At 35.9% G+C, this 14,611-nt stretch overlaps 1 protein-coding gene across 10 annotated transcripts in view; it reads left to right on the top strand.

The window, feature by feature from the left end:
* Nucleotides 1-14,611, top strand: part of DPH6 (diphthamine biosynthesis 6) — a 219,802-nt gene that overhangs the window by 57,332 nt on the left and 147,859 nt on the right. For all 10 annotated transcript variants that reach the window (XM_064512419.1, XM_064512413.1, XM_064512410.1 and 7 more), the window contains 2 exons: nt 5,646-5,719; nt 8,024-8,142. In XM_064512419.1, the coding sequence (XP_064368489.1) occupies nt 5,646-5,719; nt 8,024-8,142 (193 nt within the window). The remainder of the gene's footprint in view (nt 1-5,645; nt 5,720-8,023; nt 8,143-14,611) is intronic.

The following is a 14,611-nucleotide window of genomic DNA, read 5'->3' as shown; positions in this document are numbered from 1 at the left end:
CAAATTTAAAATGGTGGTACAAATGTAAAAAGCAAAACAAGCAAAAAACCCAAAAACACTTCTTTGATGTGTTTTCATGATCTTGCTTGACTCTGGAGAAAGACTATTGGATTTTGTATGTGTGGCCTTCACTTTAAACAATGCTGTACAGAATTGCAGTTGGTCAATCTGAAGTCTCTAGAGATGCTGCTTATAAGAAAGCAGCATGCTCTTCTGCCTGAGAACCATTTTCCGATAACCCTGAATGGAAGAAGATATTCCATGTCATTCTTGGCTGGCAGAGTTGATGACGAATAGTGAGTCCAGTGAGATCTCAGGAGTGGTCCTTTTTATTGATGATCAGGGGGCTCTTCAGTAATAGAATCAACTTAAGTGAGTTTCTCTTCTACTTACTGCAGGTTAAGCTTGATCCTGTTGCTTTTCAGCCTTTAGGTTATTCTGCTCAAGATACCAATGACTACATTGGTTGCATGTGCTGAGAAGTAGACTATAATAAGATAAGGCAGTGTAATAGGGGAATTGATATTTCAAGACTCCCACAAAAAGGAGTGTTGAGAGAGAGACAAAATGTGAGAACCTTCTGAGACTGCTTTTGAGATCTGTGTCAGAAGCATGACTAAGTAAGCTTCCTTTCACCAGAACCTTAATGTGAACCAGCAGTCTTTTTTTCAGTGTTTTTGCTGAGAAAGGTTGATAAGGTTTGGTCATCTGTCTGTAGCACTGAGAAGCTTACCCATAAATAGTGTAAAGTGTCTCTGTTAGACAAGAACTTCAGACTTTCTTTGTAAGAATTTTGTAGACAATTCCAAGCACTATGACATCCTATTCTATGAATTGTCCTTGTAGGCACAGTTTAACTGCAAATACATAATCATAATTTTAACCCTAAACCTGTTATCAACATTCATTGAAAATGTATAGAATGCTAATCTGATTATCTCTGTTTATGATTTTATTATATGACAATATGAACTACTTGAAGGATTCCATTATAAATACTGTGCTGTATTGAACAGAAAGGAATACCGGCTGCTTCCTTCTTTCACACAGAAATACATGTGGTGTATTGGGAAATATGGGCAGTTATGTATATATATATGTAAAATGTATTAATTGTCTTGAAGGACTGCTAATAAAAGAAAAATAATCTTGATGTGTGAAGGAGACTTAAGAAAATATTTTGGGACTAAAGTCTTGAATCCTGGATGAGTCTTCTAAAATCATCCTTTCCTCTAGATTCTGTCATTAAAATCTTTTCTAATGACATTTTATAGTATATTGTAGTTTGGGTGCAGTTAGTTTTATATTGGTTTGTGATATCAGATCCTGTAATTTACACGGATCACTTCAAGATTATTGATTTTGAGAATATGCTGCCTGTGATTAATAGCTTATATAAGAAGAGATACAGGGAATGTTTCTGGACATGGTGATTGTGATCAACTGTATTTTGAAGTAATTATTACTCTGACTTGTCAAATATGAGTCTTGGAACCTAAGATATGGTTTGATTATGCAGAGCATTCCTGATCAAAGGGTGTTTGAGCTTTTATTCCAGCTGATTCCTGCTTAAGGAAGGTCAAGCATTCTTTCAGCAAGAGATAGGACTATATAAGTGCCAGCCAGAGCATAGGTCCCAGAGCACAGCTATTAGATGCAGCACTTTCTGGGTTTTGCTTCTAGGTCTTGTAGACCTTCTGGGAACATCTTCTGCAGTCACTGGAGGACTCCTACGAACCTTTTGAGGAACCTGAGGGCGCCTGCAGCTGCCAGGAAAGGATAGCTACAGGAGGCCTTGACTTCTAGCAAGCTTTAGCAGCTTCAAACAAGTTCTATCAGCTGTTCCTGATCAAAGCATGTTTGGGTGTTCCAGCTGACTCCTGATTAGGGAGGGTCAAACACCCTTTCAGCAGGTGCTATGGAGGGTCTATAAAAGTGCTGGGCCTAGAGCACAGCTAACAAAGGCAGCAGTTTGTAGTCAATGAGGCTAGAAGCTCTGCTGAGGACTATTCCTGTGCTTGGCAGTAGTAGTAGTAGTAGTAGTGGTGGTGGTGATGATGATGATGATGATGATGATGATGTAGATGTACTAAAGGGCACAGTCTCCAGCACCTGCAGGAGCAACTGCTTTTGGCACATCAGAGGCCTCAATTCAGGTAGAGTTCCAAAGGGAGGTTGCAGCTCTCCATGTCTGAGGCTGCAAGGATTTCTGGAGCCTCCTCTGAAGGCTAGTGCAGGGAGAAAAGGGTGTCCTTAACTGCAGGAGGTGTGTGTTGGTGGAAGGTCTGTGCACCCAAGTACAGGGGCTGTGGGAAGGGGTCAGCAGACTGTGCAGCACTGGAAATGATGAGAAAGAGACTGACCTGATCTGAGACCCTGCAGACAGAAAAACCTGAACCCTCAACTGTACCAAAGATGGGGCAGCAGGGTCTGTGTTTGTTGGATTAAGAAATAGAGAGTCCTATGATGGTAAAGGCTGGAAGCTTGTGACTTCTGACAGCTGAAGGAAAGCTCCTGCTCCACTTGCTTGAGCTACAGAATAGGTTCAGTGCCCTGGTAGCTGATGGGAGCTTTGTCCAGGAAAGCATCTGAGCCTGCTGAGCCTGAATAATGCCAGCAACTCTAGAAAGAAGCAGCAAGTGCTAGTAGTGGGAGACTCCCTGCTGTGGGGGATGCAGGCCTCATCTGCTGACCTGAACTACTGTCTAGGGCAGTCTACTCTTTGCCCAGGTCTTGGATCCAGGACATTGCAAAGAGACTCCTGAGGCTTCTCTGAACCTTGGACTGTTGCCCTCTGCTGTTCTTTGATGTGGGCACCAGTGATAGTGCCGGGAGAGACCTTGAATGTATCAAGCATGACTGCATGGCTTTACGGGCAAGTGTCAAGAGCACAGGGGGCCAAGTGGTTTTGTTCTCAATCCTGCTGGTGGGAGTCTTGAAGAGGACTGGATGGACTGGATATGGTTCAACAACTGATCGCGCAGCTGGTGTTGACTACAGGGATTCAGCTTTTACGACCTTCTTTGAGGATCAAGGACTGCTAGAAAGAGATGGGCACCACCTGCCCAGGTGGGGCAAAAGCATCTTTGCCAACAGGGTGGGCAGTCTGGTGAGGAAAGCTTTAAACTAGGAACAGCAGAGAAGGGAGATGAAAACCCACACTCAAGTGAGGAAGTGGTGGACTGGATTGGCAAGTAGGGCGCAGGCTGATGTGGATGAGAGAGATCTTGTAATCATCACAACAGGGCAGAAGGGGGCCCACCTGAAGTTTAGGCACACAGGTGAGGAAATACCTACAGGACAGCATTATGGGGGAAGCTCTCATATCTTTTCTGGGAAATCAGCATGACTGGGTGCCTCCCTGAAGTGCCTGTACGTACTAACACAGGCACCATGGGGAGCAAACAGGTCTGTGTGCAGTTGCATTGCTACGATATCATCAGGACCACAGGGTGCTTGCTCCCAAACCAATATTGCTGCACCTCAGCATATTCTAAAGATGCCAGTGATTTTTCAGACTGAATAGTTTTCTCAATTTCAGTGTATTACTGCACAAGAAGAGTAATGGAATACTTTGAGAATGCTAATGGAAATGAGTTGCATTTCATTTCACCAGCAAACAGATGATTATCTCAAAATAATTGAATGTACATCAACAGAAACATTTGTTGAAAGTGAAGTAGTAAGCTGTATTTGTTATGGTAGTGTCCTGCCCATTAGGTTCAGTGAGACATGAATACATTAGTATTCTATAGAGGACAAAAAGGCACAGTTACAATGGTCAGGTGAGCTCAAACTGTTTCACAATTGTATTCATTTATTTAAACTGCAGTACTTGTTCTGCATTGCAAATTGCTTTATGATCCAGTGATTCTAGCCAAAATGAGTTTTTTCTTTCTACATAAAAATATGAACAAACAGTACTTAGCTGCTGTGCTTTAAAAGACTATTATGACTTTTAATTGTATAATTTTAAAAGAACTTTAGACCTATGAGTGGAATAGAAGTGCAAAATGATGCTGGTAGCAGTGTAGGTAAACTGCATATCAAAATTCCATGGAACAAAGAAATGTGGGAAACCTTTTAAGTGTATTGAAGACCAAGGAGGCTTCATGAATTATTTTGAGATAGAATCTATTTAAAGAAAATTCTAGTTACATACACCTGTTAACTTTTTAAAAAACAGAATTCTATATTGGAGAGTTGAGGGAAGCAGAATGTCTGATTTACCTTTACTCTGAAAAGAGCTTCGAAACATTGTTGCACAGAAAGCTCAAAGGGGAGCAAAAGTAATATTGGCTGGATAATATAATAATAAAACAGGCAGTGGATAACAAGCTAGTGATAGATAAGCTAAAATAAATTTATATCAGTACTCTTACTTCAGAATATGTGAATCCTACAGGATTTGGTATTGATTTTGGCATTAAATGATAGATTCATTAATGATGTGTAGAAGTACATAAATTTAACAATGATCAAATTCATGATATTATAGCTAGGAATTTTGATAAATACAGAAAATCTTAAATGAGAAGTACAGATGGATATCAATGACTTGGGAATCTGGTTGGGTAAATGTGAGAACTAATGTAAAGAAGAATAAGATATAGATAATATAGAGTAGCCCAGCATAGATATGAAATAGGAAGTTGTTCAATGCAAGATAATTATGAATAAAATACCCTTGGCAATATTTTATTGATAAGAAACCAAAGATGAATTTTCAATTCAGCACCATTGCAGGGAAAGACTAGTTTAATTTCCAAATACATATGTAAGTACATAGTTAAAAATTTTGTAGTACAGTCTAGCTGCAAACATCACAGGGTTGCTGTCTAATAGAGCAGCTTCAGAAGGTAGATCTTTCTTTATAGTTATCAACCTTCCTTAAAAAAGCAAAACAACTTTAACTAAAGCCTAACCAGAGTAAATTTTAGGAAAAGGAAGTAAATATAGCATGTTGCTTGTGACTCAAAGCAAAAAAGCAAAAGCCCATGAAATATTTTAAGTACATGCATTTTCAAATGTTACACTCTCAGTATGTCTAAAAGAAAAATAAAGAATTGATGACTTAAGTGAAATAGAAACACCACTCTAAAGAGAACGTGGCTTGGAAAACCTTTTTATAGCAGGACTGAGTAAGTTGCCTGCAAGTGTCTCTTTCTCTGGGGTTAGGATAAGAATAGTAATCTCAAACCCTATTGCAACTATATATTGTGGCATATATATCATGTGGCATATATACAATTAAACTGGTATGGTCATGATTTTATGTTGCTAATATTTATTTGTAGGTGGAATAATTGATATTTCAGTTACAGAGAAGAGCTGGAAGTAATTTTCAAGATGTCAGAAAAGCTCTGGGATAAGCTGTTAAATCTGGTATTTTTCAGTTACAGCAGTTATTTCTTCTGTAGAGTGATACTAGAGTAAAGTAGATTACTGTTAGAGTAGTAACCATATAGTAAGTCAGCTGCACTGCTTTCTCCTATGGAAGATCTGTATTCCAGCCCATTCAATTCAACGTATTGGATGTAGGGAAAAGAATTTTTTCTTGGTTGGTTCTGTAATAGAATTACTGGATCTCCATTGTATAGGCTAGCCTACAATGCTAACTTTATTATTCCTTGTATTTTTTTCAGGACAAGGAAGGAGTGGATGGTGTCTCTGTGGGAGCCATTCTTTCTGATTACCAGCGAATTCGAGTAGAAGATGTGTAAGAAAATATTTATCTTTATTAATAGCCACATGATAGAAAGTGTTTTATTTGTTCGTTTTCTAACTTAAAATCTGTAACATAGAATAGACAGTTACTTTATTTCTTATGTTCTATGACACCCAATTCCTTCAATATACTAATTAAAGTACCTTTTATTCTGGAACCATGTCTTCTATATATATCATTAATGAAAATCTAGTAGAGAGTGCATTTTTGGAGTGCTCTTCAGGTCTCCTATGGATCTGTTGAAAATATTGAGAGTTTTGACATGGAAATAATGGAGTTAAGTTCAGCCCTTTGATTTCAGCTGGAAGCTTGCTCATTTCCAGACACAATAACGTTGTGGTCAAGTCTATGTTTATTGTGGTCTGTATTTTTCAACAGAGTTTTAACATAAAAGAGTCAGAAATTAGAACTCTTTATTACTGAGAATTATTAAAAAATATGCAGTGTAAATCTATAGAAATTCCATACAAAGTACAGCTGAATCCACTTACTTTTTGTCAATTCCAATGATCAACTGAATCTAACAGTTTGTGACTTGTTATCAGGAGTTAATTGCAAGACAGTTCTTATGTTCATATCTTCCATTGCTTCCTTAAAATATATTACAGAAATAATAATTAAAAAAAAAACATTAGTCAGGAACTTTGATTTCTCATTTCTACTGTGCAAATTCTTTAAGTCTAGACAGTCTGTGATACTTCTTCTAAGAGTCTTAACACAAAAAAAAAATCATGTGATAGGAATTGCGTGTTATGTAGGCCCAGATTTGAGTTGGGTCTGGAAAAAAAAAATCATTACATACATCTGATGGAATGCAAAAACAGCTTGTGATAAAAATAAATTATCAGTTAATTAGAGTTCATTAGTTATTTGTTGATAATGGAAAAAAAAAAAAAAACTGGAATACTTCCTGAATTGCAACAATGTTGAGGTTAATGCCATGCCAACTGTACTCACATCAGTGAGTTGCATCTGATGGATGTTCTCTTTTCAATTTACATAGGTAAACTGCAGTCAGAAATAGTTTCTTTCTTTTTCTTTTTGCTTAGGCTTAATCTATGTACTGAAATCTAGGAACAGTAGGGCATTTTAATAAATGCCTGATCATACTACTAGATATTTTAGAAAAGATGATTTTTGCTGATTGTGGGTCTCTGATCTATTATCACAGCTGGAAGATTGACAGCACATCGCAGTATTGCCAACTGACCTGATTAATTCCAAGGTCACTCAGTGGTAGAAATTTGCATTGATCTGAAGATTTACCCCTTGCAGTGAAGTTATATCACCTAAACCATCCTGATAACTTGGATTCAGCTAATTTGATAGCTAAAGAAAGGCACCTAACATTCAGAGTTGCTAAATATTTGTTAATTTTACAACTGAGTGCTTTGTTAAAATATATAAAAGTGATAGCAAAACTAATGAGATTATATGGGTGCTACATATGGATTTAGGTGTCAGCATTAAGCACCCATTTAACTACAAAATCTTGACACTCATTTAATACTAATGAGAAGTCCCATGTATTAGATAAACATTTGTCAATTATCAATTAATGTAATATTTTGAGTGCTCTGAGCTAGGTAGTTAAATCTGGCTTTCAGAATCTAGTTATTACACATTTTATCGTCAACTGACGATTCTTGGCAATTTGCAGTATGATTGCCTTTCAATAGTGCAAATTAGTGGTACCCTAATATGATAAACAATTAAAAGCTATGTATCAAATGCTGTGTAAATACAATTTGTATCAAACCAAATCATTAAATTGAGGTTATCAAGTTGTTACTTTGTTTCGCAAACTGTACACTTTTTCGTGAGCTATCCTTTTCTTGAGCGTTAATACTAATCACAGGTTTGTCAAGTGTAACAAATTCAGCATATTGCACTGGTGATCTGTGCCGCGTGTATCACAGAGCAGTAATTCTTGCCTTTAATTGTGTATATAAAAATTGATCATCTCCTAAGCTGTTTATGGGTTTGCGTTCCTAGAGGTCTAGGGATGGATTTTCTCTTGGTTTCCCTTATGTTATTCCTATGCAACTCTATTTATATGAGTGAATTACAATGTACATAGATGAATTATAGTCAGAATAAGCTTCCTCCTTTTTATCTTATGTTAGACTTGGTGTATATACTGAAATCTAGGAAAATATTTTAATTGAAATTATAGAAGGAAGATTATTTAATAGTAGGAAATCAGAGAAATTAAATTTCTTCCATTTTGAATGAATTGTGCTGTGTAAAAGCATTTTTTTTGGCTTTCATCCAACTTTTTTGTTGCTTTTTAAGATGCAGAAGGCTTAATCTTCAGCCGTTAGCTTATCTTTGGCGCCGGAACCAGGAAATTTTACTTAAAGAAATGATATCATCCAACGTTCAAGCCATAATCATAAAAGTGGCAGCTTTCGGTACGTATCCAGATTCTGACCAGTGTTGTCTGTTAAAACTTCAATGAACAAGTCCATAGCACATCAGAGAGAAACAGATATTTTGTTTTATATTTTAGGATAAGAAATGTTAACATGTGCATGAAGAAGATTTAAAAAAATGAGCTATGTCTATATGACAGTCAAGATGTCTGAATAATCAGTTTACCTGTATGTAATTCATACTTTTCTTGGTGTAGACATTGAAAAGCTGGAAATAATTCTTCCTAGCGTAGTCATTAAATTCCTCCAGTAAGTTTTTTGTTTTGGTTTGGTTTTGATTCTCAGTAAAAACGCATGCATAATTCAGTAGTTCACAGTATTGTCATTTATAGATGATACAAACTGGTGGCTAGACAAAATTATAAAACAACTGCGAAAGTTTTAATAGAAACTTAACAAATTAACATCAAACAAGATGCAATTATGTGAGGCCAAAACATTTTGCATAACAACAATCTTTTGATTTGATAAAGTGAAAAGTAATAGTTCATTGTTGCTTTCTGAAGAGTGATATTTACAGTGTAATTGCTTAGTACATCAGAGCTCAGAATCAACGTGTCTTTTTACTAGCAAATGTTTAAAATGAGATTTTTGTAATGAAGCAAATCATTACACAAGGTAATTGATTTTTTTTTAAGGTAAAGGTATGTTCAAGTCAAGTTTTATAGAAAGGCTTGTTGAATGACATGCTCTGTAACCATGAGAAGCACGTAAAAAAATGTTAATGCTGCGATATATCATTTCAGGCCTCTATGCAGTCGATATATCATTTCAGGCTTCTATGCAGTTTTTCATTTAAGAGTATCAGATGAGGCTTTAAGTAGAAAATGTAACCAAAGGACCTTTTTTTGGGGTGGGGTGGGGTGGTTCACTAGAGTTTTGTGGCCCATTAGACCAAAGAATGGCTAGTATAATACAAGAGCATCGGTTCTACTTGGGTGGCTAAAGATGTATGTCTGAAAAATTGTTGTGTAACCTTGTGTAACCAGACATTAGAAGTCTGATGACTGGCTTATTTGTGTAACTTTCACATTAAATTCTCAATGTCTTTCCTTTCTTCTTTAAAGACTGCTTTATAGTATAGTTATTTCTACTTAAATATTAGCCAAGAAATGAATATAGCTCTTTAGACTTTGTACAAATTCATAGCATGACTTTTTAAAATTAATTCTTTATTTGTATGTTTCTCTGCTTATCTTTAGCTGGTAGTCTGATTAGAATGATTAGATACGCCAAGCTGCCTCATTCACTTACAGATTACAAGCAATGTAATTTAATAGTGTTTTCTTGTATTTTTGGGGAAAGCCAGTTACATTTTTTTTTCTTTTCATAATTAGCTCTCTTCAATTGTACAAAATTAAGTAAAAGTAAAGTTAAAATAAAGTTGAAGTCTATTTAAAGTATTTTAAAGAACATATAAGATTTAGATGATAAGATAGATAAAACTATTTCGTGAGTAGGCATCAGTGATGGCCTCACTCATCTATAAAGCAAGATAAGCTTGTCTTTTGTAATTCTACAGGCTTAAACCTTAAAATGCATTAGTTGATGCACAAAGAGTGCTTTGTGGGCTGTTCTTTTAAGGAGCAAATACCATAAATACTTGTAGATAGCAATTAGGTAGAAAATCACTGCAAGATTTTTTTTTCCTTTTTTCTTTCCTTTTATTTTTGGCTACAGGTAAAAGAAAGATCTTATCAGAGTCAATTTCTCACCTGCCTCAGGCAGACGTAATTAGATTTAAGCAAATTTAATGGAGCTTATGTGCTCTGAGGCCATTCTGTAATGCTTTAATAATTGCATGCCTTATTAAAGCAGATTTAAGGTATGAAGATTGTTTAGAATATCAAGTGGCGAAAAAGCTAAGATATAGGTTAGCTTTTTGCCTTTTAGATAATCAAAGCTAAACTGCAGTGAAAATATTTAAAATAACAGATTTAATAGTCTATAGGGCAGTGCATTAGATGGTATATTGTACAGATGTTAAAGCAAGAAACAAATCTGTAACTTGAGCTTGACATTCATCAACACTGGCATACTTGTGCACTTGCCTTGTCCTGTTTTCCATTAACTCAATGCCAGTATTGGCAAGGTAAAAGCCTGTCATTTTGTGTCGAAAACACATAATTATGCAAGTAAATGAGCATTAGTCAGTACATTTCCCCTAAATCCACCATTACAAATTAATACCATAAACTTTGCCAGTGGCAACAGTTTTCTATCTCAGAGTAGCATGATCTTTCAGATGGGATACCAATTGCTCTCTCTTATATGTAAGAAGTATTCTCAGCAACCCTTCTTCACATGCCTTCTGTTGATGTAAGATCAGTTTTCTTTCCTTTAGTGTATTTCAGAAGCTTTAATGGTGAGAAACATTCCATGGTCTAGCAGCAAACCGGAGCAATAAAAAATAATATTGTTTAAGAATATTCATCTTCAGTGGCACTTTCTTGCTGCTAAAGATGTCTGTATGATGCGTTATATCTTCATATTCAAAATATATCCCTCTTCAGTGGAAATGTGAGAAAATTAGAATGAGGTTACTCAGTAATAGCTAAAATAGATGGTTGCCTTTAACATGTGGGTGTGTGAAATTCCAGTAATATCCATTGCTCATGTGAGACAGAGTATAATATAACATAATCATAAGAGGTGGTTTTGATATCCTTGTTCCGTGAATACATTTTATGGATTAAAATATTAATTAACTGGCAGAAGTGTATCAGAATCTGTGTATAACTGATTCAACTTTTAATCTTAGTAACCTTATACATTGGTCTCACCTGAACTGGGTTCTATAAAAAAAATTACTTCCACTGCAGCACTAGGTGTAACGGGTACATTTGGAAGGAATCTTTGCGTTCTCCACGGTATGGTCCTCAGTCAAAATTGAACATGAAATTTTACTTAGTTTTACTTTACTTATATAGTTGCCTATACCTAAATCTCATGGAGTCAAGAATTAACACTGAAATATAACTTCAATTACACATTTTTAATAGATGACTGATTTCAGTTCTGTCAGTATAATTTAAATTATTTTTATGTCGTGCAGTTAAAGCAACTTGTCCTCGGAGATTCTAGTTTTCTTTGCTGTTTTAAGACTCATGTTCATCTTCAGTAAGTTTTATGAGAAAATTGCACATTGTTTGCTTGAGAAACTGAAAAAAAAATTTTTTAAATCAAAATCAGAATATTAGGCCAAAATTTCTATCTTTTAAGGGATTAATGTGCATTAGTTAGTTTTTACATTGCAGTTTCTCTCAGTTTGGTTATAGTACAATAATGGGTCACTATTGAATTAAAAACCTCAAATATGTTTTGTGACATCACATGATAGAGATATTTAGATGAAAAAGAAAACCTCTAGTGGTAAATTATGTTTCTAACTTCTAGCCCTTCTTTAGACCACAGAAGAAAAGTTATGCCACAGTACTGTTCAACTGCTCAAAAATAGTAAAAGATGAAACTTTGTGTCAGAGCTGATCAGCTTCTGGTGCTCAGCCCACATTTTGAAACATCACTCTTACACCACGGCTACATCATATATCTTTTAGATCCAGCTGCACTGAGTGCTTCTAGGCAGTCTCCATACTCAGCTGTGGATAGAAACAAAAAAAGAGGGGCTGTGGAAGCCTAAATTTTGAGATGCTGTGAGCTCCAGTTGCTCACCTAGGCTATTTCCCTCCCACAATGGAGTAATGAAACTCCTGAAGTTAACTTTCCAAACTGAGCTTCCTGAAGTATAAGTTCAGCCTCCTTTGGTGCCAGAAGATGTTTATGCTTGACTCTCAGAGTCAAGGTTGGTATACTTCTGCTATACAGAGAATGCTTTGAAAAGCTTGTAGTTTAGGGATGCATTTGTATAACAACTTTTCACTTAAGAAGAGAGCATGTTACTTCACAGTGTAATTAAATCAGTTAAGTATCTATAGTATTTATTTATTATATGTGTCATATGTGTTAATTAACCGAGCTACCTTAGGCATCTACATTACTGTTTATTACTTCCATGCCACTAGGTGCACAGAAGTGAAGTCCTGACTCATTGAAATTGATAAACTCACATCAGTTTAAATGGAACTATGATTTGCATATAAAGTACTGCATTAAAAAGCATCTAGAACCGCATAGTTCCCAATTAAGCTCCTGAGGGTGTAGTTTAGCATTACAGATAAACTGATCTAATAGAATTTCTGCCAGAAGGTTGATCTTTCTTCCCCTTCTGCCTGGCTGTACCAGACCACAGGTTTCTGCTGCTCCTACCCCTCTAAAGGATGCAGCAACTATGTGGCTGTAGAATGAATCACTGCAGCTGGGTGATCCAGCAGAAGAGTACTGCTTTTTTGTGTTTGCAGTGAGCTAACACACAGTCACATGGAGAAGAAAACTATCTCAGTGGAAAGCCCACAGATTGGGTTGGCTCTAAGTCAGATCATATCCTGAAGTAAAATTGGTGGCTGTTTGAGTTTTATCTGGACACATCATTTATGCAATGGAATAGAAATCATGTTCTTCGATAATTTGTTTCTGATTTCTAGTACCGACCACTTCTAAAAGCCCTTTCTCTAATCAGTATTGGGGAAATGGAAGGAACTTCGTATATTATTACAAGAGAATGTATTTGCTTCCTCAGAATATTTTCAGAAAATTCTAAGACAGGAGTTTGCAAAGCAAACATAATGGAAGAGAGGAACATTTTGATAAGAAATCAAACAAGATCCCTGTTGTTTTCTTCCATGTTATTTTGAAAGGATATTTTTTATTATTATGTTTTTGTGAGTTTGCTTCTTTGCTTTACATTTTGTATAAACTAAATACTGGCATTGTTCTTAGCCACTTTGATTTATTTAAAGGTGATTTTTTCCGTTGTTTTTTCCTTGGGCGGTTACCAGACATTGGAGCTATAATGAAATCTGTGACAGTTTTTACAACCTTTGCTCTTGATGTTGTCTGTTTTTATTAATAAGAAAAAGACTTATTTTGTTTTTCATAATTTTAAGTAGGACATAAAATGGCAAATAATATTTTCCCAGTACCATAAAATTTTCATGATTATCTATTCTGTTCGGATTAATGTATTCTAAAAAGTGTCCTTAAACTTTTATTAGAAAAATCATCTTCAAACAAAGTTCTTTTAAAGTATTATCTTGTATACAGATCTGATAGCTTTCAATCCATTTTTTATTACTGTATTTTTTGTAGTTTATAAATTTGATATATCAAATTTATGCCTAGCATGCACTTTGGTACTCTTACTACTCTTTTCTTCCCTCTTCTAATCCTTGTTCCCTAACCAACGCATTCTATTGTTACTGAATTTTCAGGCAAAGCTTAGTTGTTCCTTTAGAATTTTAAATGTATTTGGGCTTTTTTCCTTAGGCATATTCCATAATACATTTGTCTACTAATTCATTTAGCTACATTATTTGTTATTAACAATAAAAGAAAAGTTACGGCATGTATTTGTTCACCAGACATAATACGAAAGGACTTGGGAACAAGTATGTAACCACAGGAGTTGTTTTAACTCAGGGCTTTTTCCTGTCAACATGGAAGAATGGGAAGGTAGATGCAAGACCAGAAATCAGCCCAAATTAGCTTGAGATTCAAGAAAGCTATGATGCAAAAGAAATATGTAAGCGAGAAGAGAGAGCTAGGGGTGGAATTTAAGTGAAGGTAAGTCTCAATTTAGAGGGTAGATGAAAGGTTGGAGTAATAAGGAAAGAATCTTTGCATTTGAAATGCTGTTTGTCCTGATGCTTGTACATGAATCAAGGATACTTTGATACCGGTGTAAGATGCGGTTTTGGAAATAGTTTTTCACACAAAGGTAGAAGAAGAGTTTTGAAAAGGAAATGTGGAGAAAGAAGTGATGAGATTTTGCGACAGCCTGCATGAGTTGATCTAGAAACAGGTTAAATATAAATATGACTCCCTCTTTGCTATCTGTTGAGGCTTGTAAGTTGGACATTGGGAAGGACGTTGGTATTTTCAGTAGTAACAGATGGCAGGAGTTTGAAGGAAGAGTGAAAAAGCCAGTGTGCCTGATAACATAGCCAAGTAATAGTGAGTTGACTTTGACTGCAGTGCTTTTTTATGGAATCACCAGAGATGGACAAAATTGAAGAGAAATGGCTCAAGAAGGGAAAGATCCCTGTGTAACTTGAGCAGATGAAATCATCTAAAGAAAAAGTGAAATGGGAGCAGGGGGCTAAGAATGGACTATTGAGTCTTTACGGTGAATGCAGAAAGGAAGCAAGGGGCCTAATGAAGGAGGCAACAGAAGAATAGTTAGAGAACTTTGAGCTGAAATACATTGGACTAACCAGAGCTTAGGAAAATTAAGGTATCAAAAACAAAAACAAGTTTAACAGAAGGAAAAGCAAGAGGGAGAGGTGGTGTTTGCTTAACACTAGAATATTGCTTGACGCTCTTCAATGCTCAG

The sequence above is a fragment of the Dromaius novaehollandiae genome, chromosome 5, assembly GCF_036370855.1.
Source record: "Dromaius novaehollandiae isolate bDroNov1 chromosome 5, bDroNov1.hap1, whole genome shotgun sequence".
NCBI lineage: Eukaryota > Metazoa > Chordata > Aves > Casuariiformes > Dromaiidae > Dromaius > Dromaius novaehollandiae.
Note: the sequence above shows the minus strand (reverse complement) of the source record. Positions and strands in the feature narration are given on the sequence as shown.